Source organism: Rhinolophus sinicus, chromosome 2 (genome assembly GCF_057876585.1).
Source record: "Rhinolophus sinicus isolate RSI-liver-muscle chromosome 2, RSI-T2T, whole genome shotgun sequence".
Lineage (NCBI taxonomy): Eukaryota > Metazoa > Chordata > Mammalia > Chiroptera > Rhinolophidae > Rhinolophus > Rhinolophus sinicus.
Window position 1 is genome coordinate 189,042,021 of NC_142502.1, and position 25,479 is coordinate 189,067,499.

At 54.2% G+C, this 25,479-nt stretch overlaps 1 protein-coding gene across 4 annotated transcripts; it reads right to left on the reverse strand.

The window, feature by feature from the left end:
- Positions 1 to 4: 4 nt before the first annotated feature.
- On the reverse strand, positions 5 to 24,592 carry COLEC11 (collectin subfamily member 11). Of its 4 annotated transcripts, XM_074331648.2 has the most exons (8): positions 24,460 to 24,592; positions 22,748 to 22,926; positions 21,099 to 21,242; positions 12,396 to 12,467; positions 4,527 to 4,598; positions 1,983 to 2,036; positions 963 to 1,058; positions 5 to 834 (listed from the first exon to the last, which is right to left on the reverse strand). In XM_074331648.2, exons 3-8 carry the CDS (start codon positions 21,217 to 21,219, stop codon positions 443 to 445), a joined length of 807 nt encoding a protein of 268 aa, XP_074187749.2. In that variant the 5' UTR covers positions 21,220 to 21,242; positions 22,748 to 22,926; positions 24,460 to 24,592; the 3' UTR covers positions 5 to 442. The 4 variants fall into 4 exon arrangements, with proteins under 4 accessions (XP_074187749.2, XP_019607596.3, XP_019607594.3 ...); XM_019752037.3 differs by lacking the exon at positions 22,748 to 22,926 and having other exon boundaries at positions 24,460 to 24,578; XM_019752035.3 differs by lacking the exon at positions 22,748 to 22,926 and having other exon boundaries at positions 5 to 852; positions 24,460 to 24,578.
- Between the last annotated feature and the right edge of the window lie 887 nt (positions 24,593 to 25,479).

Consider the following 25,479-nt stretch of genomic DNA (forward strand, 5'->3'; position numbering starts at 1 on the left):
AAGCTGTCAGTTTGGCGTGTTTATTTTTGTTTTTCCTGAAATCTGTGTTTGCGGAAAAGCAAAATTATTCCTATTTGGCTAATAGTGAAAAGGAATGCGTATTTTAATATAAACGCCAGAAACACTGGCCAGTGTTGTCACGAGTGGGTTCTTTTCCTATAGAAGTTAAAAGAAGGACCGTAACACAAGGCCACACTACTGCTGTCGTGCTTAACTGGTGTCCTGCTAAGCATTTCGCTTTATAGTTTGGATACAGGCAAGAGCAGTTCTGCGTAATTGTGAGATAATGAACATTTTGGCTACAATACGAGTAATAAAACTACTTCTTCAGAAAGGATGCCCCAGAAACGCTTCCTCCTAAGCATACACCACTTCCCAAGGTTCAGAGAAGACGGCCCTTGGCTGCAGGCGGGGACGCCCTGGCCCGGGTGGCCGGCCCGCGTCACACGTGCTCCTTGTCAAACTCGCACATGAAGTGCATGGTGATGAGGCAGTCCACGTCGTTCCAGCCGCCCGAGGCCTCCATCTCCACACAGTCCTCGTCCTCGTAGGCGTTGTTGGGCTCGCCGCTGCGCCACTTGTGGAAGGTCTGCATGGGGGAGCGGTCCGAGTAGACAAAGGTGCCCTCGCGCTCCAGGTCGTTGATCCCGATGAAGACTCGGGCCAGGCCCGCCTGGGCGATGTAGGCGGCCATCAGGCTGTTGGTGGCCTCGTCCTTGGGCATGCTGAGCGAGCCTCCGCGGCCCTGGCAGGACAGCTGGGCGTCCACATACCTCTTCTCCTCCTTCACCAGCAGGTAGATCTTACTCTCCGTCTCGCGCACACCGGCAACAGCTGCGGGGGAGGGCAGTGCTGGAAAGTGAGCACTTGCATTTCTGTAAACACACTCGGTGCGCTCCACACGCAGGACAGACACGGACGCAGGCGGGCAGGGGACAGGGAGAGCACCGAAAGGAACATACCATTTTTTATGAATTTTAATTCGGTGGTCAGCTGGGTGACCTGGTTATCCATCTCCCCGATGGCTTTCCGCAGCTGGCTGCACTCGCATGGGACGCCTGCAGAGACCAGGTGTGTTACATCGCAGAGCTCACCACGGGGCTGGGCTCAGAGGGAAGCAAGCACCCTCCCCGGGACACAAATGTCATCAGAGCTCGCAGGCCTTCGGCTGGGTCAGAGGTCTCGCACTCTATCCCGAAGGCCAGCAGGAGCAGTGGAAGGGCTTTAGCAGGGGAGCAGCAGGAGCAGACTGACGTTTGCAAACATTGCTCTGGGTGGCGTGGGAAGGAAGAGGGGAAGGGGAGGACAGCGGAGGCCTGTGATGGAAACAGACAGCACTGCAGTGCTGGCTCAGGGTGCAAACAGAGGTGCTGCAGAGAAGACAACACGTCTGAGGAAAATGGTGCCGGCACAACCAATGGGGCTCAGTAACTGTTTGGACATGGGGGTGAACAGAAGGAGTCAGAGGAGACCCCAGGTCCCTGTTCAAGTGATTCAGTGGGAGGGGTGCCACTGCTGAGCTGAGGGTGCCTGTGACACCTGACACCTCCAGTGCAGAGTGGACTTCACCCCAGGGCGAGGGTGCAGGTGTGGTCTTGCTGGGCATACAGTAGAGGAGGGTCGTGGGGAGTTGGCTGCAAGGACGACCTGAGTGAGGGAAATCTCCAGAAAGTACAGCGTGCTTTTCTCAGAAGTGTGGAGGCCAGAGGAAGGGGGAGACCCTGCGGCACCCAGAGCTGAGCGTGAGGCCAGCGTGCCTCAGGACGGTGTGTCTGGCATGTGGGCACACGGGGCCACAAGCCGAGTGCAGCCCTAAGAAGGAAACGGAATATGAGAGCAGCCTGACAGACAAGGCGAGGACAGGGCAGTTTTAGAGGCTCCCACGTCCCAGCCCAAGCAGTTTTATCTCATGAGTTATACTGTTCTCAAAAGCGCAATTTTTAATACATTTTTTAAAAATCCTCGGACCCTTTAGGCCATACCAGGTTCTCCGTTAGGGCCAGGGGGTCCTATGTCACCAGAATCTCCTTTTTCACCTGAAAAAGAAAAGCAAAGTAAAAGTCACCAAGCAGAGATGGGACGTGTTTCACGAGGTCACACGTGTCAAGAACCACAGGGATGTTTGTTCTATAACTAATTCTTCAGTCCTGTGTGTGTGACAGGCACATGTACATTGCAGGGGCTCTCAGAGAGGATCGGACAACCCTTCTTTAAGCCAACTCTGGAAGATGCGGATGTGTCACAAAACACTTTGCAGATGTCATGCCATGAGTCCTCAACACATGAGAAAGGAGCAACTAAATCTGGTGCCAGTTCTCTCCTGTCCCTCATCGTGGCAGGAAACCAGACATGTGATCTGAGAGCTGAGTGGGCCGCAGAGTTTTTCTAACCCAAGTGGGGTAAAGATTCTCACAGTCAGGCTGAGGTCAGAGTCCTTCCCTACGCCCCCGCCCCGAGAGCCCGTGTGGAGTCACAGGAGGGCACAGCCCCCAGCAGACCTGGCTCCAGCCCACTGGTAGGGGACAGGCCACTAGCCTCTCGGCCCCTCCGTTTCCCTCAACTTATAAAACACGTTTGTTGAACAAAATCATGGCCACGAAGCTTTCTGGCTACTGTACAGTTAGGCAGTGAGTGCTTCCATAGCGTCCCATGAATATTTCTCAAGCACAGGCGTCTCTGCTAGAGGGACAGCCAAGGGACCGCGACTCCTCCATCCGCAGACTCGTGTTCCGCTGGCCGGGGAGGGACACGCCTGGCGCCTCCATCCAGGCACCTCCTTTGTGTTCCGTGATCAGCATCAGGATGTGGAAATGGCTGAAAGTCAGCTTGACAAGGACCTGGATGGGAATCCCAGCTCATCGAGTCTGCTCAGCCCAGGCCACCATGGTGTCTGAGCGAGCTGTCCCTTGGGGGGCACCGAGCTCCACCCAGAGCACATCCCGACTGTGCGCCTACATCTGCGGCGCTGCTCACGGAGCCAGCAGGTGGAAACAACCCGATATTGGTCAGCTCAGCAGCGGCGTGGACAACGGAAACGTGGCCCATGCAGGCACCGGAAGGTCCTTCAGCCTCGGGAAGGAAGGAGATTCGGACACGCTTCACACGGCTGGACCTTGAAGACACTACTCTAAGTGGAGTAAGTCAGACGCCTAAGGACAGACCTGGTCTGACTGCATTCATGGGAAATGTCTGCAAGAGGCCAATTCATAGCGACAGAAAGCGGGTCAGAGGTCGCCAGGAGCGGGAGAGGAGAGATGGCGCATTATTGCTTCCTGACACAGAGTGTCTCCTTGGGGTAGTGGAAAGGTTTTGGAAATAGTGGTGATGGCTGCACAGCACTGCAAACGTACTCAAGGCCACTGAATTACACTTTAAGATGGTTTAAATGACAACATTTATGTTACAGATATTTCACCAGTTTTCCAGTTTTTTAAAGCATGCATTCCTCACCACTCCATGAAATCTCTGCCCTGTAATGAGTCAGCCGTCCGGGGCAGACGCTTCCCACGGACTTGTGGCGGGCGGGCAGCCGCTGAGCACAGCCGGCCACACTCTCTGCCTCACTCCTGGCCAACGGCCCTTCCTGCCAGCGCCCTGCTGGGCTGGGGCAGGTCTGTGACCACAGACCAGAGCAAACCACCCAAACCCACTCACGGCCCAACCCCCAGGCAGGCTGCTGAGGCACGAGAACCAGCACCAGCACTGGGCAGGCAGCCCGTCTCACTTTTGCCTCCGGTGGATGACCAGCAGCTTTGCACCCCGACCCCCACCCCACGGGCCCTCCCAGCCACTGTCTCCTTTCCAGCTGCCAGGACAGGACGTGCCAGGAGACCTCCCTGGGGTCACTCATTCACTGAGCTCAGGGACTGGGGGCTCCTTGCCTCTTGCACCCCACTGTGCCCTCTGGAGCCCAGCACAGGCAAGGGCTAAACCAGGGGCTCAGAAAACACTTGCTGACTGAGTCACGATGGTGGGAGGAGATGTGTGGTTTTCCGCCAACCTTGAATTGCCCTGGGCCTCAGTGCCTGCCCGACCTGCCCTCCACTGCAGGGCTGTGCGGGTCAGACCAGGCTGTGAGGCAGACACAGCCCGGGAATGGCAGGCGTGTCGTCCCTGGAGCTGCCACTGTCTTGCCATGGCTATCACCGAGAACCACCCCAGGGTCGCCGTGAGGCCATGACACCGGAGCTGGCGGTGGACACATGGTATTCCCGGTACAGCCCCTCTGCTCCTCAAATGGGCCCCGGTCATCAATTAAACTGGTTAAGGTGGTGGTAGGCCTGCCTGGCCCACCAGCCCCTGATCCTGACCAACTGGGGCACGTGAATCCTGAGGGACGGGGAGCCGGGATCGGCCAGGCCAGCAGCTGACTCTGACCACTCCCAGAACGCAAACAGAGGGACAGAATTTGTCACATAGAAAGCACACAAAAATAAGCAGGGCCACCAGGCAGGACTGGTCAGTCGTTCTCAGTGCCCGGGTGTGAGCCTAGGAGGGAACGCGAGGCGCGAGTGCATCGGAAATACCTTTAGAACCAATCGGACCGATTTTTCCATGGCGGCCCACACTGCCCTTCTGTCCTTTGTCCCCCATGTCTCCTGTAGAAAACAAGATCAAAGTCGGGTGATGCACAGGTAATGCCATATCCCTACCGCTCATATCACACACACCACCTGCACATACACTCACATGCACACAGGTACACACACACGAGGACACCAAGGCGTCATAGCTCTTCCTCGCTTCAAGGTCACGTATGTGATGACACCAGAAGGCCCCTGTTGATAGATTCACCTAAGGACACACACTTCCCCTAAAAGTCACACACACAGAATGTAGGAGCCAACTGGTGCATCGCTAAGTCCTGGCCACACCCAAGGTCATCCTTCGTTGCGTGTGTAAGAGAAAGGGGTGGTCTCCCCCATCCCAGCAGGAGACCCGGCCTTACTCCTGCCCCTGACCAAACCGAGCGAGCTCCTCGGGACCTCGGCCACCTGTGCCCACTCTGGGATGTGCGTCTGGGGCAGAGCCATCAGGCTTCTCTCGCTGCATTTAAAGGTGTGCCCCCCGATCTGTATTCTTCAAATATGAAGCTGCAGGAGAGGGAAGAGCAGGAGGGGGCACAAGTCTCCCGGAATGCGTCACCACACGTCTGGTGATGTGACCAGTCCCCCCGCCCACCTGTCCCTGTCCTGTCCCACTCACAACACTATGGCACCGTGAAGGGTTCTCACACGTAAGCTCATGGGACTGAGATGGAGAACAGCCGCCCTCACCCACTGACAGACAATCGAGTCCATGCAGACGATCTCCCCAACACCGCTTTCCCCCACAAAGAGCTCTTACACCCTTGGCGGCCACTCTTGCCCATCTGCTGAGGTGGCCACAGACCACAAACCCACCCAACAAATAAGCAGCAAGTACCTGGAGAAAACCGGGGAAAGACTCCAACAGTTATGTCATGCTATAGCTTCCTGTGGATGTGTCTATGTGTGACTGCAATGTTAGACCCACTTGGGACACCATTGTTCTAGAAACAATGGGTCCTGGGGACGCTGGGGGAGGTCTCTGGAGGGAAGGAAGTGGAGACCCTGAGCCTAAGACACCCCAGCAGGGCCCCGAGTCCCTCATCTCTCCTCTGTCTCATTCTCAGCCCTGACTCAGCCAGGGTGCCTGGCGGGCTGTGCTCTCCACAGCCCCTGGGGTGGCCCGGCCCTGGTTCCATCACCTGAATGGCCCTTTCCTGCCAAAGCAGTTGATGGAATATGTTCTTTCTGTGTCAGTCATGACCCTATTTCAACCTGATTAATTTTCTAACAGCAAAATGTCAGAGCAGTGAGAGGGAAAGAGAACAAACGTTTCCAGTTAATCAGTCAGTCAACCAATCAGTCAATCAATGTGCCCACCCTATCGGTGACCCTGCACCAGAAGAGGATAATGGGGGAAATGCTAAATTCTGCCTTAGGATTTGATGAAGGGGCGTTCCTGAAGGCCGGACGGGGCTGGCGGGTCGCAGGCCTGACACGGCCCCTCCCCTGGGCTCGCCTTGCCCTGTGCAGCCCAGCTAGAGACAGCCGCGGTCATAGAGGCTTGTCCTTCACCGGCTTACAGGGACCCGAATGCTGCCGCTCCATGCCCCCAGCACCCCGGTCTCCTGCGCCAGACCACGGCAAAGCCACTTAACCTACAAGACAGCCCTCCAAACATGTGAAAGCGCTTGTCTGTCCAATGCCCCTCACCTGGCTAAGAGCCCCTCCCCAGCCTGGCTGCCTTTGCCTTGGGACATGCTCTTTCTGTCCTTGTTCCTCCAACGGGGTGACACGCACCCCCCGAGCTGAGCGCCCATCACCTCCTGCAGCGGGCTGAGCTCGGTCCATCCGAAACTCATCACTAACACCCGACGCCCTCCATGTGAGGGCACAGGGAGAGGTGGCGTCTGCGACCCAAGGAGAGGGACCTGGGGGACCAGCCTGCAAACACGCTGATCTCCGACTTCCCGCCCCCACAGCCGTGACAGAGTGTGTGCTGCTTATTACGGCAGCCCAGGCTGCCAGGTACACTTTCCCTCTGGCCCTCAGAGAGGTGAAGCGACTCACTGCCGGACACACAGTGAGCGAGTGACCCAGGGCCGTGCAGTCCAGCAGGCGAGACCCGGTCCTGGCCCTACCACCACCTCGGACAAGTAAGCTCCTCTGTGTCAGCTTCTCATCTCTCAAGTGGCATCAGAGTGGTGCTCACGCCACAGTCACTGGGCTCACAGCAGGCAGGCTCTGGTCTCCCGCCTCCACGTCCAAACCCGGCCCTGGCTGTGGGGCGGTTCCCACAGACCCAGCCACCACCGAGGGCTGCCTTTCCAGGAGCCAGGCCATAAGGTATGAAGGCCTCCCCCAGCCCGGAAGGTAGCAGTCAGGTGCCTGAGAACCCAGAGAGCCAGGCAGCCCCCAGGCCCTTGGACTCACCTGCACCAGCCAGGGCCTGGCCCCAGCCAGTGAGGACCTGGGGGGCTGCCAGGCTCCCCACGTCGCCGGGCCCTGCTCAGCCCACCTGCTCTAGACCAGGGCCCCCTCCATATGGTACTGCTCCGGGCCCTCAATGTCTCAGGACCTGGTCCCCAACACGCCCATTGGAAGGCCCCTATAGGGAAGGGCGGGAGCTGGGGACAGTGTGCCTGGGGGACACAGCTCCCACAGCAAACAGCCCAGCTCCGATGGATGGAATGAGAGCAGCGGCCTATTGGCTGAGTCCCTGCAGTGGGCGTGCTGGTGCAGGGCAATGCACACACACACACACAACACACAACACACACAACACACACACGCACACACAGCACACATCCATATACACACACTGTATACACATAATACCCACATATACACACACTGTATATACACATATACATAAATATATACACAGTACACAAACATACACAATACACACAACACATACATATACACACACACTATACACACATGTACACATACACAGACTATACACACACACATACATACCGTGTTTCCCCGAAAATAAGACCTAGCCGGACCATTAGCTCTAATGCATCTTCTGGAGCAAAAATTAATGTAAGACCCAGTATTATATTATATTAAATTATATTATATTATATTACATTATATTATATTATATTAAAGACCCAGTTTTATAATAAAATAAGACCAGGTCTTATATTAATTTTTGTTCCAAAAGATGCATTATGGCTGATGGTCCATCTGGCTAGGTCTTACTTTCAGGGAAACATGGTATATACACACACTCACTATACATGTATATACACATACACACTATAAACACATACACACACAATACACACACATACATCTACACACACATACACACACTACACACATGCATACACACAAACCCAATGTACACACACGTACATACACACACTATACACATGCATACACACATGCACACCATACACACACGTACATATACTACACACACACACACACAAGCACACACACACCATGTGCATAAGCAAACGACACTTGACCCTCACTCCACACGGGCTGGGAAGTTGGGACGCATGAGCCAGGTTTGCACCCAGACCCCTCCCACGTTCACTCGGCTCGCTCACCATCCACAGTAACAGCCACACACACTGAGGCGTGCCGCTGGTGTGGGCTGTTGTTTCTAATGGGAATGCTGTGTCTTTGGGGTGTGTTGGGAAGGTCAAGGTGAGGAGCATGAAATTCCTCCCGATTGTCACCGTTCTCTGCTTTATGGTGCCCTGAGGTCCTTTATGGAGCGGACTTGTCTTTCTTGCCCACGAGGCTCAGAAACCAGCCTTTGGGCAGAAAAGCAGGTGGCTATGAACGCAGCGGTCCTCTGAGGAGAGCAGAAAGCACTGGGGCTCAGCTGCCTTTCCCTGCTTCCAACGTCTTCTAGCTCCTCCAAATGACAAGAAGATATTCACAAAAACCAGACAAATCTACCCCTGCTCCCCGTCCCTGGTTGTGCGAAACGATGGGAAATGCACGAGACACCCTGAGATCCTGTCCCTTTGCGTTCAAGGGCCTCTGTGGAGGCCCCCAGAGGGCTGCGAGTGCGGCGACGTCCCCACCTCGTCCCACCCACTAATGAGACTGCATAGCACGCACTTGCCCTCCAGGCGCCAGGAGGAACGGAGGCTCAGTGGCAAGTGATTCTCATTAATTTTAATGAAGACGTCACACAGTCCTTTGAAGTGGAGACGGGGCAAAAAGAGCACTTGAATTGAGCTTCCTCAGCGATTTTTAACCGAGGATAATGCGACATTACAGAGCTCAGGAAGCCCATCACTGACTGGGGCGCCCTCCACCTTCACGTGCCAGGAGGGTCCCAGCCCCTGAATGCAGGGGCCCCCAGCCTCTCTAATCCTGTCTTAGCTGCATGTCTGGGGACCAGAAGCCTGAAAGCTGAGACGACACACTTTGCAGGTTGTGTCAGCAAAGCCAGCTCTGTACTCTTTCCATTCAGCTGTGTGGGCTAGAAATGCGAAAGTATTGCTATTTCAACCAAGGACAAAGGACAGCAGGAGGCTTCTGCCTTCCCTGTGGTTTGTCTTTGTTATTTTGCCAGCTTGCATGCACTTCTCCCACAGCCCTTTGTGTTCCCGGCAGGGGGCTACTCACTGGCAAAGACCCCCAACACCCAGCAGATCAGCCAGGCCCCAGGGGGACAGAGCAGGCATCTCATGGGAGCTGAGGTGAGAAGAGCACCCAGGGGGAGGGTGTCCGATCCTCCAGATGAACCTGCAGTGCAGGCCGTGGCACCCCACAGGACCAGCACCTCCTGGGTGCTTCCTGGTGGGCCGGCTGCATCCCAGCCGCCCCAGACTGAGGCTGCATTTTAACGCGTACCCCCTGGCTCCTGAGCACATGCGTTTGGAGAACCACCACGCCTCTTGCTCAATAGACCCTAGAGAATAAACTCAGTCAATGCACCCTGTTATAGCCACACACCTGTCTCCCCCACTGGGCCGTGAGGGGCTCCAGGCTGCATCCCACAAGCACTTGGCACCTAACAGCATCCAATTTAGTAGTCAGATGATAGGAAAATGCAATGGGTTAGGCTGTTTAGTGCCCAGCAATGTCCGTTCTCAATTTAGAAGGTGTGATAAGAGCTTTCGTAGTCTCCACGCGCTTGCATCGCCTTTTCGAGAGTGAGAATAAGAGAGAATGATGATGATGAGAGAGATGGCGGAGCTGAAAGTCAACGATAAGAGATGACAGAGTTGAGAGAGCAGATAAGCATCTGTGTCAACTTGAAATCAGGCATAACTGCCATTTGTACACGGAGCTCAAACACCGTTACTTTGAAAACACATCAGTGAGATGGCGTCACGAAAATGAATTAGCGACCATCCAGACTAGGGGTGACGTCCACGTCCCACTATGAAGAGAGGAACACACATTTCATCACTGTGTAAAGGTCATTAGTTCAATAACAAAATAAGTAACATGCTGTACCTATTACACTTTTATAAGACATAGAGTGATAATAAGCCCTTTAGACTATTAGCTTGCTGTAACCCAGAACTTTAGGAAGCGGCTAAGTCACTGCCCACCCCGTACAGATGAGAAAACGAGCTCGGAGCTGTGGCAGCCGCCCTCCGTGTTCTTAGTCAGCCGTCCTCATCCGGCTTAGCTGTGCGGCTTCTGTCCTGACGCCCCGGCTGTTTCTCGCAGGTGCTCTGGGAGCCAGGCCCTGCAGAGTTCCTGCCTCACTGGCTCCCGTGTTTTCCATGGGAACATGAGCAGGACAGGAAGAAAGCACGTTAGAGCAGGAAGCGTGCAGACTGGCATAGGAGCAGATGCACTGATAGCCTTTAAAGTTCAAATGCCACTTCTGGCAACTCTAAGGAAACATTCAGAGACATGCCCAGGAAATGTAAGTACAAAGTATCTTACGCATCAAGAAAAACCCAAAAAGGGCTTTTAAAAGACAGAAAAAGACAACCCAGTAAAAGGGACAAAATTGCAGAAAAGAAATACAAAAGAACTGCTAAACACTTGAAAAAAGGACACTGCTTCCTTCATAATGAGAGATGCCAAGAGAACCCACACTGTGGGGTGATTCACTCTGCTCTGTGGTGGCCTCGGGGCCGGAGGGTGTAGGGGGCACACATGGCCCGTGGGGCAGCAAACTGATTCAGCCTTTTTGGAGGGTATTATCTACCGAAATGTCAAGTGCACAAGCATTTGGATCTGGAGGTTACTTGGCTAGAAATTTATCTTTAAGCTATATTCACACATTAAAAAGTGACAAATACAAGACTGTTTGCTGCAGCAAATCCCCAGGAAAACGTAAACCCCCAGGGTAGGACAGCAGTCAGATAAAGTGCGATAAATTCACACCGTGGGAAAGAGGACGAGGAAAGCGTGTCTCGACACAGAGCATTGTCATGATGAGGGATGATTTACGGGACACTTTAAAACACACCTTCTCTCAACCGTAGTTCACACCCGACTGACTGCACCGAACAAGTTGAAACTTGTCACACACTGTGACTAAGGTTCAACGCGCTGCTTCCCATATTGAAGATCCCTGCCTTTCCATTGGATGGCACTCGGCAGCAGCATTCACCGTATTTTGTGATCACAACGGAAAGGCTCCATGTCACACATCGCTTCTGGTACAGCAATTTCTATCAAATAAAAATATTATGGTGTGTCCTCATCCACCTTATTCACCAGATATGGCACCATGTGACTTCTGCTCTTCCCCAAAGTCAAAATGATTCAGGACATGGAGGCAGCCACGACAGCACAATTAAAGACACTCACAAAAGAGGACTTCCAGAACTGCTTCAGGAAGTGGCAAGAACGATGGGATAAGTGTGTTCGAAGCGAGGGGGGTATTTTGAGAGGGGTTAATGGCAATATGTCTTTTACTGGAATAAATTTTTTTTAATTTAAACATTCACCATATTTATTGATCATATCTCATATTTTTAAAAAATCATTTTTTATGAGTAAAGGGAAAAATAAGAAATAAAAGTCAGCACCTGTGGTTGATGGAGGGATAGAGTGCTCTGGGTCTCGAATGTGAAAAGGTCCTACAGGTGTACACAGCTGTCAAACTCACCGCGATGGACACTTCACAAGGTGTTAAATCACACCTCAAAAAGATTAAAAAAAAAAAAAAGTCCATGGGTTTAAAAATATATGTTCAATGAACTTTATATGAGTTGTTATAACAATTTTTAAACACTGGAAACAGCCTAACGCACTCCCCAGTGTTGTGGGATTGGTTGGGGATTGGCTGACAAATGAGTCTATATTCTCACAGAACAGGGTGGAAACATCGGCAAAGCGGTCCTGTCGACAGTTCTTAATGGCTTGGTAAGAAACATGTACAGCAGCGAAAGCGAGCGTGTCCTGTCCCACTGCTCATCACAGCATCTATTAGACATGTATGGCTGCTGTCTAACGACCTCACAGGCTTGATCGGGCGCCACAGGAGCTGGGCAGGGGGGACAAACCCACTGATTGGGGTCCCTTGGCCGTAAGTGGGAGAGCGCCGTGTGTGTGACCCGCACACCCACCATCTGTGTGCTCTCCTTTGCACACCTTCATAGTTTGCACACCCTCACAATTGCACTTACACAGGGAACACTCAAAAATGATCCCCATTTGCAGATGAGACTGGTTGGCACGCACACACCCACCCCGCTGTGCGCCTGTCCCAGGGAGTGCTCCTTCATGGAGCCTATGAGCGGCCGGGCGGGTACCTGGGAGCGCTGTTTACAGAGGCCCTGCCGTGCCCTGCGCCACAGCAAGCCAGCGTCCTCCTGAGAGCGCCACAGGCTGGGGCCTCTTCATCCCCCACAGCCTGCAGGAGCCGGTGACCCACCATGCCCTCATGTGCAGAGCTCAGAGGGGCTGAGAAGGTACCTTTTTCTCCCGTGGGGCCCACTCTTCCAGGCCGTCCTGGTGCGCCTTTGTCTCCCTTCTCTCCGGCGTCCCCTGCGGAAGAAGTCACATCATTTAGGACTCACCCTGATGCAGTGTGACGTGTGGGGGGACGGCAAGGAGAAAGCTTCTTCTGTCTCTGTGCCATCAGCCCCTTCCGGGGGGTGGGGGGGGTCCTCGCTGCCCCACCCCCACCCCGGGCATTTCACCCCTTCCTCTCAGGACTCTTCACTTCCTTGCCCTGCTGTCCTCTGGGATGTATTTGTTCCTCTCTCCACTTATCCCTCTGGCAGGCCCAGCCTGTCCCCCGGCACCGCATGCTGCCCGAGACCCCCAGCCACTGCACGGCCGCCCCTCAGTGCCCTGATGGCCATACAATGAGAGAAGTGTCTCGTGGCCAAGCACCCCCTGGCATCTCTGCCCCGTCCGCCTCGCACACTTGGGAAGAATTAACCTGGCCTCTCTGTCAGTGTCCCCTCGTCCCTTTGACATGAGCCCCCCACCCCCAGAGCACACACTCCCGCTCAGGGGCAGCTTGATGTTTTCTCCCCAGAAATTCTGCACACTCTCCTGCTTCTCGTATCAACACACTGATCCTCCCAGGTTGCAAACCCCAGCGGGCGGTCATCTTGGGTTTCTGTCTCCCTCACTGGACACATGCAGGCACTGCCCGGTTCTGGGAAGTCCAGCCGCCACCCCTCCTAGCAGGGTTCCTGCTCACAGGAGGGCTCCGAGCTCATCCGTTCCTCTCTCAGGCGTCCCAGGCAGGAGACAGAGGTGTGAATAAACAATGGGAACACTGGAAGCCACCTGGAGGTGTCGTGGGAGCACAGTGTGGAGTCTTGAGGGGAGACACCACAGCCCTTCCTCGTCCCCTGACTCCAATCCACACCCAAACGATCTTAAAACACAGACCCACTTACGTCATTGCCCTTCTCAGACGTTTAAAACCACCAATGGACTAAATTACATATAAACAACGTCCCGAGTTTAAGCCCCTCCTGCTCGACAGTCTTGACCTGGAACCCAGCTCCGCCTTCCGCTTCCCCTCTGCCTGTGTGACGTGTGAGGGGCAGCGGCACCTCTGCCCGTCCGCCCACCTGTCCAGCTGTGACACCCTCATCTGGCTCTCCAGAAGGTACTTCCTGATTCCCTGACTGGGTCTCTCATTTCTCTGCTGACTGGCACCCATCTCCATGTCACTGTCACTTTTATATGGTCTCACAGACGTAGCGGGTGTCCTGTTCCTCCTGTAAGCATGTTTTTGACGCTGACATGTGGCCCATGTACCTTCCCACTTAGGTACAATGCAGGCCAACATCCATGTAAACTGCGCTTCTAACTTTCCATGTGCACGTGAGAAGCTCGACTGAGGGGACAGGTTCCCCAACGAAACTCCCAAATCTGATAACCGGGCCTGAAGGAAGGGACCGTCCATTTAAATTTAAGTAAACAAAAAGAAAAGCAAAGTGAGTGCCAACAAAAAGTGGAAGACAAGGCTGGCATGTCATTGTCACACTCATGCCACAGCCCTGATGGTGCCGCTGAGCCACCTGAAGAAGGGTCGGTTGAGACCTGTGGGTTGACACACGCTCAGCACACACACGTGGCCCTTGAATCTCGGGGTCATTCCCTTTTCTGATCTGTTCAAAGAAAGGAAATGGTTACAGCAGCCACATGTGGAGAAGCTCTGTAGTCTGGCAAGAAACCCCGACTACCTGAGTGAGCTCAGCACCAAGAATCAGACGTGTGGGGGCAGCAGCACCGTGAAAGACAAGCGACAGCAGAAGGCACGGAACTCAGCGGGCAGCCAGGATCGGACCAGAGAAGCGACACCAAACGTCCTCACAAACACGAGAGAAACAAGCCAGCAGGGCGAGAAGGAGCCACCCAGGGACCGTGGCCATGACACTGATGTTGGAAATAAACTGCCGTGTCGCCCGCCTCAGTAACAGAATGGCCGATGACAAAAGCTAATTTGTGAAACAAAAGATTATGATGAAGAACTTTTTCACAAGCAACACCGAGATGAAGAGCTGGAAAGGTCCGTTTGGTTTAGAAGTTACCAAATCTAGAGTGGAAGCAAAAGCCCACAAACTCCAGTGTCCGTCTCACAGGAACCCAGAACGGGAGACGAACCTTTGAAGCCTCTCTAGCTGTGAAGACTTCCCAGCTGTACTTTCTGGTCCTGAGGGAAGGCACGAGGGACAGAGTCAAGGTACCCACAGAGCACCACACCGGAAAACAAAGGGAAAGCAACGGCCCCTGACAGTGACACTGCAGAACAGCAAGGATAAAGAGACGATTCTCTAAGCTACCCGAGAGGACAAAGCATTTTTAAAGGCTGCATGCATATAAATGAGAATCAGATTGACATAAGAATTCTCATTAGCAACCCGAGACACAAGAATACAATGAGGCAGTAACTTCACCACAAGAGCCACAATTTAGACTGAGAGAGCAGAAAAGTCCTCTCTGGTGAAATGGCATTGAAGCTGACACCGGCTGCACAAATACGATGTCACCAAAGGGTAGAAGGAAGTGCTTGGAGCAAAGGGGACCACACCTGCACAGGTGAGATGCCAAGACTCAGGAAATGGTTCTGGCGAGCCCACGAGCCCACCAGGGCTGAGAGAAGAGCTCTCGACCCCATACTTAAGGCCATGGGAAGCCACCGACCGCTCTACACAGGGAAACACGACCCAGGCCACGGTGCGGAAGAACAGCCGTGTGTTACCACAGCAGTCTGGGCCAGGGCAAGCGCGTATCACGACCAAACTCCGTTACAGCAGGTTACCCTGACGGCCCATCCCCCCACGGCCCATCCCCCCACTGCACTGAAACCTTGAAGACAGTTCACGCCTGCCCAGCTCTGGGTCTCCATGCAGGGGCTCTGTCAACACTTGTAGAAAATTAACACTCCGCGGGTACCCACCGGCTTTTCTTTTGCTGATTAAGGTACTTCCTAGAGTTTACACAGGGCATTCACTTATTTCCATAATTCAGCCTCGCCCAACTCGGGAGGCAGGGATCATTCACGTCCAAGTTACAGAGGGAAAGCCAGGCTTGCACAAGCCGGCTCCAACTGCAGTCTGGACTGCACCTCCTCCGGCCACCAAAACCCTGACGAGAGTACAAGTGACATGACCAGGCTGCCAGTGAGCCAGCACTGCTTACGCTGGTCTCCCTCGCCCTAGAAGAGACAGCAGTAAGAGCTTCTGCCCGCTCACCTGCTTCCACAGGCCCATCTCTAAGCGGATCAATTGTTACCTATTACGATCAAAGCACAGAAAGATCCTGAGCTGCACCAACAGCCCCGTGTCCCAAACTCACCTTATGAAAATAGGAGAGAGGAATAATACATCATTACAAACAGTAAGACTTTCTAAAGAGCGGGACCAAACATGCATTTCCTTTCTCTCTCTACTAATCAGAAAACCCACTGAAACACCGCTCCCCCCAGGGATTCTGCTGCACTGACATGAGACCAAACCAGCATGGGGCCCACTGTGCTTCCGCCAGGGGGACGTGAGCACCCTGAACTCCTCACTGATGCCCCTGCCGTGGGGTGTCCAGAGTGCAGTCAGGGTACTTCCTGACCCCCGGGCATGTCCACTCTCCAGCCTGTGATTCCCCTTTGATGAGGGTTCAGTGAACGACATCCGGGAAAACACCACGCTGGTTGTTGTGACTAAGGTAAGTGCCAGCCCCTCCACTCTCACCTCATTGTGACCCTTGTGGCTGAGTTGCCTCCCAGCCCCATTCTTTCCTAGTGACCTTGGCTTTGTCCTTGGCGATGAGCCCTGGCTGTGCTTCCTAAGAATGGAGGCTATTTCCAAGCTGTGTTCATACACGGCAGCCTCCGAAATGTTCACAGTCTGCTAGTGCGCGGCACATCCAGATCTACGCCCAGCTGCTCATAACTCCAGGCCGTATTTCTATAAACCTGTGCACTCAGAAATCACATGCATTCCACAATGCAGGGGCAGGAAGCCCAGGAGACCTTCCCACGTCCTCTCCTTTATCAGGTATTGATTGGGGCTGATTTACGCCATCAAGTTCTCAAAGAGAAGTGGTTTGTCTACCAGGAGGCTCACATTTCAATGGTCTGGCTCATCTGCTGCCATAGTAACAAACTGTTCTCTCCTCTCTGAGAAAGAAAGGAAATGTTGTCTGTATTTCCCACTTGCTAGCCTCCCTGCAAATCGCACAAAAGTCCATGAGCAGAGAGCTTCTGCCGAGATTGCACTGGGGGTAATTCTTGACCCAACCAGGAAGACATACGTTGGTTATTTAAGGCAGCCCGCTGAGGACGTCCCATCTTCATGACACCTGCCTCTAGCGGGACGAGGAAGGCTGCGAGCAGACGCCGGAGCCTCGGAGCCTGGAGGAGCAGTGGGTGCAGGAGAGGAGAGACCGAGTCCTGGGCCACACGCTCCTCCTGGACGAGGAAAGCGCAGACCAGCCGAGTCCCCAAAGCCGTGTGTCACATTACTGGCTATCAACCTTGTTTTAAGGGAGGACAGTTAATGACTTTTAAATTAATTTGGTAAAACCTGTAAGAGTAACTGTGCATTCTCAAAACTTCTGAGCAGCAGGCTTGCTAATATACATAAATGTTTCCCACCTGCAACAGTGTTTCAGCCAGTGAAGAAAGACGTTTTACCCCATCAGAGCTCTTACTTTCTCCAAATGCAAAGATTTTGTTATAATTAGGCCTCTAACAGTAATTAAGTTCTGTCTCAAGCACCAACACCAGTCAGTACATACGGGCTGCCCAAAGAGTGCTGAGGAAGCATCTAGAGCCCAGTCTGGACTGGGGACAGAAGCACAGAGGACACATGTGACCTGGGAGCTGTGTTCCCGCGGGCTGCAGGCCGCGGCCTCGTTGGGGCCGTAACAGAACCGGGCAATGGCTCTTTGTCCCACATCTCAATGTCTGTCTCACGAAGGAACAGAGCGTCTCTCATCTTAAGAGCCGGCCCTGCACTGTGTTTGTATTTCTATCTCTCCTGACTGACGCAGTTCCTGACACGTCAGTGTCATGAATCCTTTCACAGACGATTCTGGCTATGGGGTCAGAGCCAGGAGTGCAGTCTCCAGGCTTTTGGCCTCACGTGGAAAGGTGCTGGCTCAGGTAGTAAATGGCCATCAACTGATTGGATGGCCATCAGCTGTAACCAGTGAGCCATTGGCCACTAATGTAACTACCGTGGCTACGCTAGCAGCAGATGGGGGCTAGCAAGAAGATGGTGGCTGACAAGCGCGGGTTGCAGTTAGCAAGGGGTTGGTTGGTTGGCAGAGAAGCAGATGGCAGGTTGCGGATAGTGTGGCTCCTGCTTCCTGTGTCTCCAACCCAGCTGCCAGCGAGACTATAGTGGTATGACAACCGTCTATGGCTCCGTGGGTGTTCCTTTTTGGCCTCACCATGTCCTGCATTCTGATGTGGGGAGCGGGAGCAGAGACCGACCCCACATGACACCCCGCATGACACTGGCTCATTGTGGTCCAGCACCCGCCAGGTGGGGACTCGTCATCTCCCTGAATCTGTGCCTCCCTGGCCAGTGCAGGCTTAGTGTAAGCCATCGTCCTGGAGGGGACGCAGGCCAGTCCCATGGCCACCGTGTGCCCTGCCACTGGGAGTGATGGGTGAAGCCTGCCCCACACACATGCGGTGAAAAGTCTTCACTGTCCCCAGGGCCTTCCTGAGAGAAGGTGGAAACGTCCTCACACTTCTGCCCTGCGGTTCCCACATCTCTCCGTGGTCACCAGCATCCCATGGTGTGAGCGTCACAGCACGTCTGCACGGTCGGGTGGGATCTGTGAGACTGAGAAGAGGGGCTGCAGCCTGCAGTCACCCGGCGTAGAGCACACGCCCGTCGGCGGGTGACAGGCCCGGGGCCCACCCACAGGCAGGGCTCCTTGGACGCCAGTCTTCACTTTGCAGGGGACAAAAGCCTGCCTCGTCCCGAACCGTTATTGGCTGGAAGCCCCAGACTTGCTTTCTGCCACAGTTTCCACCCTCCTCACGCCCTGCTGCCAATAAGGCTGAGCCACAGCCTCCAGCTCGGACGACGGGCTGTGTTCCGTCAGCGCACGCAGACAGGGAAGGAGCCAACCATCCCCGGGATTCTGCCCTCACGACAACACCCCAAGCTCTCCCACACACAGAGGGGTGACAATGTGAGGACAGGGAGCTAAGTAACGTGACCAGTTATCGTTTCACATCATCTGTGTATTCAGTCGTCACCTTGTACACCTTGAGTTTACACGACTTTTATTCGTCACTTACACCTCAATAAGCTGCAAATAAAAAGAACAAGACATCCGGTGTAAGAGCTTCAGGACACAGTAAGAAGTGTCTCTAGCAGAACTGTCCCTTTGGTATTGACAGACGAGGAAACCATGCCACCATGGGAACCCAGGATGGAGAGCACATGTGCCCTGGCAGGTGGCCATGTCCCGCCCACAGCCCGAGTCTGTGGGCACAGCATCAGCACCACCCAGGAAGGAAAGTCCTCCTGGGGAGGACAGGCCTGGGGCAGCAGGTCCACGCGGGGCTCGCGATGCAGATGCCCGGTCAGCACATGTGACAGGGGTGGATAGCGTGACACCAAGTCTACTGTCTACAGAACAGGCTTTGGCCTGGGAATTACTGGCCCCTCACTGACGACTGCTCGTTGGTAAGTGCTGAGAAACGGTTCATCCAGGAGGCGCCCTGGGCGTGCCCCCCACACACACAGGCAGACCTGCCCGGCACCCAGGACGCAGACCGGGACTCTGCAGGCACGGTCACCGACACCGATTTCAAAAACCATCTGGCTCAGAAGTGCCCTCAGGATGTGCTTGAAAACCCAGAGATATCTGAATTTTGATGTTGCCCTAATTTTCCATTTAAATTGTAAATACTGCTAAATTGCAGAAAATTTGGACTGTTACTTCCGTGAGGTTTTTAGACACAATTCCATGCTCAGAGAAAACCATGTCAACATGGCAGCATACTTCCTTCTACCTTTTTCCTCTATTTCTATGTATTTGTATTATTTTTAACAGAATTAGGAAAGGATTAGTGAAATTTTTGTACTAGCATTAGAATGCAGTGCATCTTTCTGTAACAATAAATAAACATTTAAACCACTGTCTAAAATCTGCCCCTTTGGTGCGTCTCCCAGGTCATCGGAGATTTGTCCCAGAGCCAGGGGCCATCCACTCAGGAGCCACGGGTGATTTTATGAGCAGAAAACAAACGACTGCCGGGATTTAATTACTAAGCCCCTCAACCTGCAAGCAAGCATGTGGCAGGAAATGCCACCACATTTCATGCTCAGAACACCCTGTGTCCCCTTCCTGGCTTGATGCTCAGACAAGGAGAGGCGGAGGCTGGGGAAGAAGGTGGCTGTCACACCCCTGGACTTGCCCACAGTACACGCAGACCACTGTGTCTGAGAGCCTGCGTCTTCCCACTACCAGCATCACCGCAGAAAAAGGGATGCACACAAGTGACAGCCACACAGCCTCCACAGGACCGAGGGCACATGGCTGCAAAGGTCCCCATTCAGTGCCTCTGAGAAGCGTCTAGACAGCGTGTCCACCAACGGAGCAAACAAGGGCTGTGACGGAGCCTGGGACCCACCCCCACACCCCACAGCCTGTCAGGGCCACGGACAGTTCACAGTATCCGATGCTGGATGCCAGCGTGGAACGGGACCTTCAGGACCCTAGGAGGCCACAGCAGAACGTCCCCTCTCTCCCACAGTCACGTGTTCAAATTGAAAACTGAAGGTCCCACCAGAAGCCCACACCAGGCAACAAAGTCAGGGGCCTAACTCGCCCTGCCACCCAAACTTCTGAGCGAGTGACACAGATCGTTTGGGTTTCTTCCAATGTAACTAAAATGTTTAAAAGAGGGTCAGCATGTTTATTAGAATTAAGAACACAAAAGCCAGCGGCTTGATTAGGCTACAGGGCTGTCTTCTTGGTGTCCACACAGCAGAATGAAAGTGGCCCAAGGAGACCTTCTCAGATAGAGCTGTCCCCACTGGACAATGTCCTGGCAGCAGCCGGAACGGGCAGGGGATGGAGGCAGTCACCATGTGCCAGCCTGGCCGGCCCCCCACACACCCTGCCTGCCATGCTGGAGACGCCCTGTCCTGTCTTGAAATTCCTTCTAACTTCCGAAACAGGGGCCCCACCTTGTCATTTTGCAATGGGCCCCTAAAATTCTGGAGCTGGCCCTGCTTGAGAATTACAAGGTTTGGAATCTCCTGCACAGGCTTTGTAGAAACTGAGACCTTTTTAAGTGAAGAACCACTCATTTGAAAGGGAGAGCTGAGGTGCCCCCCGCCCGTACTGGCGCCCACCCTCTGCTCTCCAGAGCTCTCTGCCTGGCAGCAAATCACACACCAGGAAGCAAACTCCTGAAATCCCTGAATCTCCAGTGTCCCTGTCTGCAGAATGGACCAAATGAAGTCACCGCATTCTCACGTCACATGATGGTGAGCGCAAAGCCTGGAATAAACGTCAGCTGCCTGCAGGTCCTGGGGATTGGACCAGACGCACAGAAATGGCTTCCAAGTTACAGGGTTCCCGGCTGAAGAGAGTGTGGACATCAGGTATCCCAGCCCTTGGGATTTCAGGTGGGGAACCTGAGGCCGCGGGGGCAGATGCATTGGAGGCACAGGTTACCTTTGAGGCCTGGGACGAGGATCTGCACGGAGCAGGCGTCGTCCGCCGTCTGCTGAGCATCTCCAGACGGGACCAGCCACAGGAAGGCCAGGCTGATGAGGGCCAGATCCCTCCTCATCATGCGTGCTGGAAGGACACTGGCTCCTGCAGGAAGGAAGGGATAAACAGTGACGGGAATTCCGAAAACTGGGGACAGTGCGTGACAGTGTGCAGGCCAAGGCTAAGCTCCTGGCACCCCCAGGGGCCACGCGCACTGGGTAGCTGTCGCGGACGCTCTCCTCTGGTTTGCGCTCTCCCTCTCTGCCTCCTCTCTCCCTGGCTCATGCTCTGTGTGCTGTCTCTTTCTGCTCGGCTGGAATTTCATAAGCTGGTGTCACAGAGCATGGAGGCCCAGCGTTCTGCCTGGGCCAGCCATGCGGCCCCAACTCACAGGCTGTCCAATCAGACCAGTGAGGGCATGGCTGTGGGACGGGGAGAAGCTGGGAGGGACAGGACACGGCTGGCCCTGTGTCACTCGGGGAGCAGTGAGGCCGTGTTGGTGGCTGCTCGCAGAGACCCACCACGTGGGCGTAAGTGTCCGGATGGCATTGTGTTTGGAGTCTGCTGTGCGTCTGGCTGTACCAGCGCCAGCGCCCTGGCCAAATGCATCTCCTTTGCCACTTGTGTCCTCATCTTAAAGAGAAGGTGACTGCAGAAGAATGGGGGTGATGCCCAGAGCTCTGTCCGGGACCTGGCCGGTGGCAGGTGCTAAGTGACAGCTCAGCATCACTGATCACATGCTGTGATCACGCAGCCAGCAATGGCTCCTAGACAACGGAAGAGCTGGAACCCAGGGTTTCTAAGCCGAGCGTGTGCCGTGCTCCCCTGGAAACCGCCTGTGCTTTCGCCAACCCCGCCATGAAATGATAAAAGCCTCTGCAATCTGGGACACCCTGTGTGAGACCTGCTTCCCTGTGCAGTCACAGAACTGACGCTGTGAAGGGCAGGGGATGAAGACGGACGTTTACTGCGCTGGGGGAAAGAGCGCCTACGAGCTCCCCGGCGCGGACGAGCGCGTCACCTTTCTCAGGTCAGACACCGAGGGGAGGCTCAGGGACCAGCCCAGCACTGCAGAGCACGTGAGGACGGGGTGAGGCCGGCGTGCTGACACTGCCCACTCTCCCTTCTCCCCTGCGTCAGAGCGAAGGCTCCCCTCCTCAACCACGCCGTAATCGCTTTTATTTTATTCTATTTTGTAGCGTTTTACGTATGGTGGAGAGAAAGGGGGCCAGTATTTACTGTGCACCAAACGTGGACACCTGTTCTTTTCACTCCCAAGGCCACCCGGTGCAGCCTACGGTTACTCCTTCTAACGGTGAGTGAGATGGCGCCGGGGGCGCTAGGTGGTCAGCCTCGCACCGCGGCTGGTCTGGGAGGCCGGTGCGGCCGGCGCCAACTCCCACCTCACAGTAACTAACATCAGAACAAGGAGGGAAAGTGGCAGGAAGCAGCCACGACCCAGGACTGGTGAGCTCTGCTCCTCTGGGCCCACGTGGGAGCCACTGGTCCAGGAGGCGGTGGCGTGTACCCAGGTTGGAAGGCGCTAGGAGCCCTCGCTAGGGCCTGGAATCCTGCAGCGCTGGGAGGAGGGAGACACTCGCTGCACCTACTTTCACGCTCAGGCCTCTGCACACTTGCTTCTTAGTATTTATCGGATGCGAACTGGGTGTCGATGTTTTAAACGTCTCAGGTATCAAGAGCTGACATGGAGTTTCCTCTCCAGCAAGAAGCGATTGTCAGAAGACAGCCGTTGTCTGGAGGACGTTCTGCTCACTCGGCTAGAGAGAGGCTTTGAGGAAGACCCATCACTGTCACCGTGTCCCAACAGAGGGACCAGTGGCAGCAGCCAAAACAAGCTGTAGCTAGGATTCCTGGTTCATCCCTCCACTCACTCACTGACCCTGCTGTGCATTTACTCGTCCTTCTGTGTCCACTTGCCCATCCTGGTCCAGCTCCAGGGGTCCCGCCCGCAGGGCCCAGGGAAGGCAGGCCGAGGCAGGAGCCCCTCCCCCCAGTTCTGGCTGTTTCCTGGCCTCTTGGAGGAGGAATTTCTTTTTGTAAACGCAGAAGCCACAGCCTCTTCTGAACCTCCTTAACAACAACATTCTTATCTCGGAGCCAGGGCCCAGGAGACTCCCCCTCTCAGCCCCCCGACCTCCCCAGCCCCCCCACCCCAGGCCCACAAGGCTCTGCGCCCCCCCACTGGGGCCCAGGAGGCTCGGGCCCCTTCAGTAAAGGAGACAGCTTTTTAGTGAAGGAAGGGGATTCAACTGGAATTCTTAGTAGAAATACATAATAAGAATAGACAGTGGGGGAAAAGTGGCTTAATGTGCCAAACATACAACTGTACCTTTTCAGTAAATGTCTATGTGAGGCCCCACATTTTACAGACACTGTCAATACCTGGGGAGAGCCACCCCTGGGAGCTGGGGGAGCTCAGGGTTTCCTGGCAAACCAACCCCACCCCGGGCCTGTGGTTTTGCTTCCTAGTGACAATGGGCCCCCCCTGGCTACAGCACTGACAGATGTCCACCCCAAAGGCACACATTTTTCTTATCTTTACCAAGACCACAAAGTAAGGGAGGCTTTCCCGATTATTGTTTCTGAGCTTTACACAAATTATCCGTCTGTTATTTGGCATGCAGCTTTTTCAAAATTGTACATAAATTGACTAGCTATGAGTGTGTGGACAGTGCTCTGCCTACCACCTGGCAAAGTGCTCCCCAAATCGCTATGCACATGCGACAGCTTCAAACTGTATATGCAGAACCCACAGCCAACCTCAGCCGAGCAGGACGGCCAGCTCTACGCCAGGTGTTGGTGTCGAGGGCCCAGCTGTGACTCTTGTGTCTTACCCAATTTTGGAGACGAGATGACCCGCCTCCCACACATCTGGGACTCCCATTACTGAGCCCAAACAGAGCTGCTGGTCGCTGAGTGCGGACAACTGCTCTTATCCACGTGGCCCCACCGCAGGCGTCACGAACCCACCTGAACCTGCACTGGCCCTACAGTCACAGTTCACACTGGGCTGGGAACTAGAGAAAGCTGCTTCGCCTCTGGGAATCTCCCAGAGATTCCAAACCCAGAAGGTTTGAACCCAAAAGGATTGACTCTGCATCAAGCGGCCCCAGTGAGCTTTCACCGTAACCACTGAACTGACTGGACCTGAGTCCTGGCAGCTGACTGGTGTGATGGCCGTCCTTTGCCTGGGCCAAGAGTAGGTGCCCATCAGCCCTTTCCACCCAGTCCCCACCTTTGCCCTGTCTGGAATCTCAGCCTCTTCCCACGGGTTAACCCTGCCCTACAGAGCGTCCCTTACCTGCGGCACACACCAGGCGAAGGGGCGTCCTGAACCCTCGGGGACCCACAAGGACACTGAGCCTGGGAGCTCATGGCTGCTATTTACAGGGCCGCCGGCCGCAGTCCCACACACAAGGCCAGCGCGGCCTGGGCTGTCACCCTGCCCAGCAAATCAGGCTGGGCGTCTGCAGTGTTATCTGCAAACAGCTTCCTGTTTGAAACACATCAGCTGTCCTCCTGGAGCGTGGTGGACAGAGTGTGGGAACGCTCACAGCTCACGGAGGCGAGCCAGATCCCGGAGAGGCCTTTCTAACGCTTCACCCCAAACACCCCAATCGGGCCTGTTTCTATCTTTTCTGTTCTCTTTCTTTTCCTGTTTGAAAAAGTACGCATGAGTATTTGGGAAGTTCAGGAAAGTGTAAAGAAGAGTGATAATGTGGCTGACATATTTCCTGTCATTTTTTTCCACATGGGGTTTCACACTAAAGCATTAAGAATTTGTCTAGTTCTTGTCCCGACCTAACCCAAGATGAGACCCCAAACTCATGCCATTCAACCAAGTTTCATTCAAAAGCAACACACGCCCCAACACACCTTTGTGGTGGGCGGGCGGCTCCAGCTTATACGATGGTGGGAGAGCTTCTTTAAGGAAAAGAAACATACAAAATCATGATCACAAAAAGTTAGGCTCAGAGGTGACAGTTTACTCAGGCTGAAAAAGAGAAGTCATCACAAGTTACAAACGTGAAAACTGACAAGTTCCACACACGCCACAAGATCCATGAAAAAGAACGGAGTCTTTATTAAAACTGCCTGACAGCATAAATAAACTTGACAACTTAGACAAAATGGACCACTTCCTGAAAAAACACAAACTATCACGATGAGCCCACATGAAACAGAGAATGCAACAGCCCGGCAACAATTAAGAGGACTGTGATTTAAAGACTCCCCAAAGTGAAATCATCAGGCCAGATGCGTCCCACAGGAGAAGTCTACCGAACGGTGAAGAAAACTAACCCAATTCTATATACTGCTC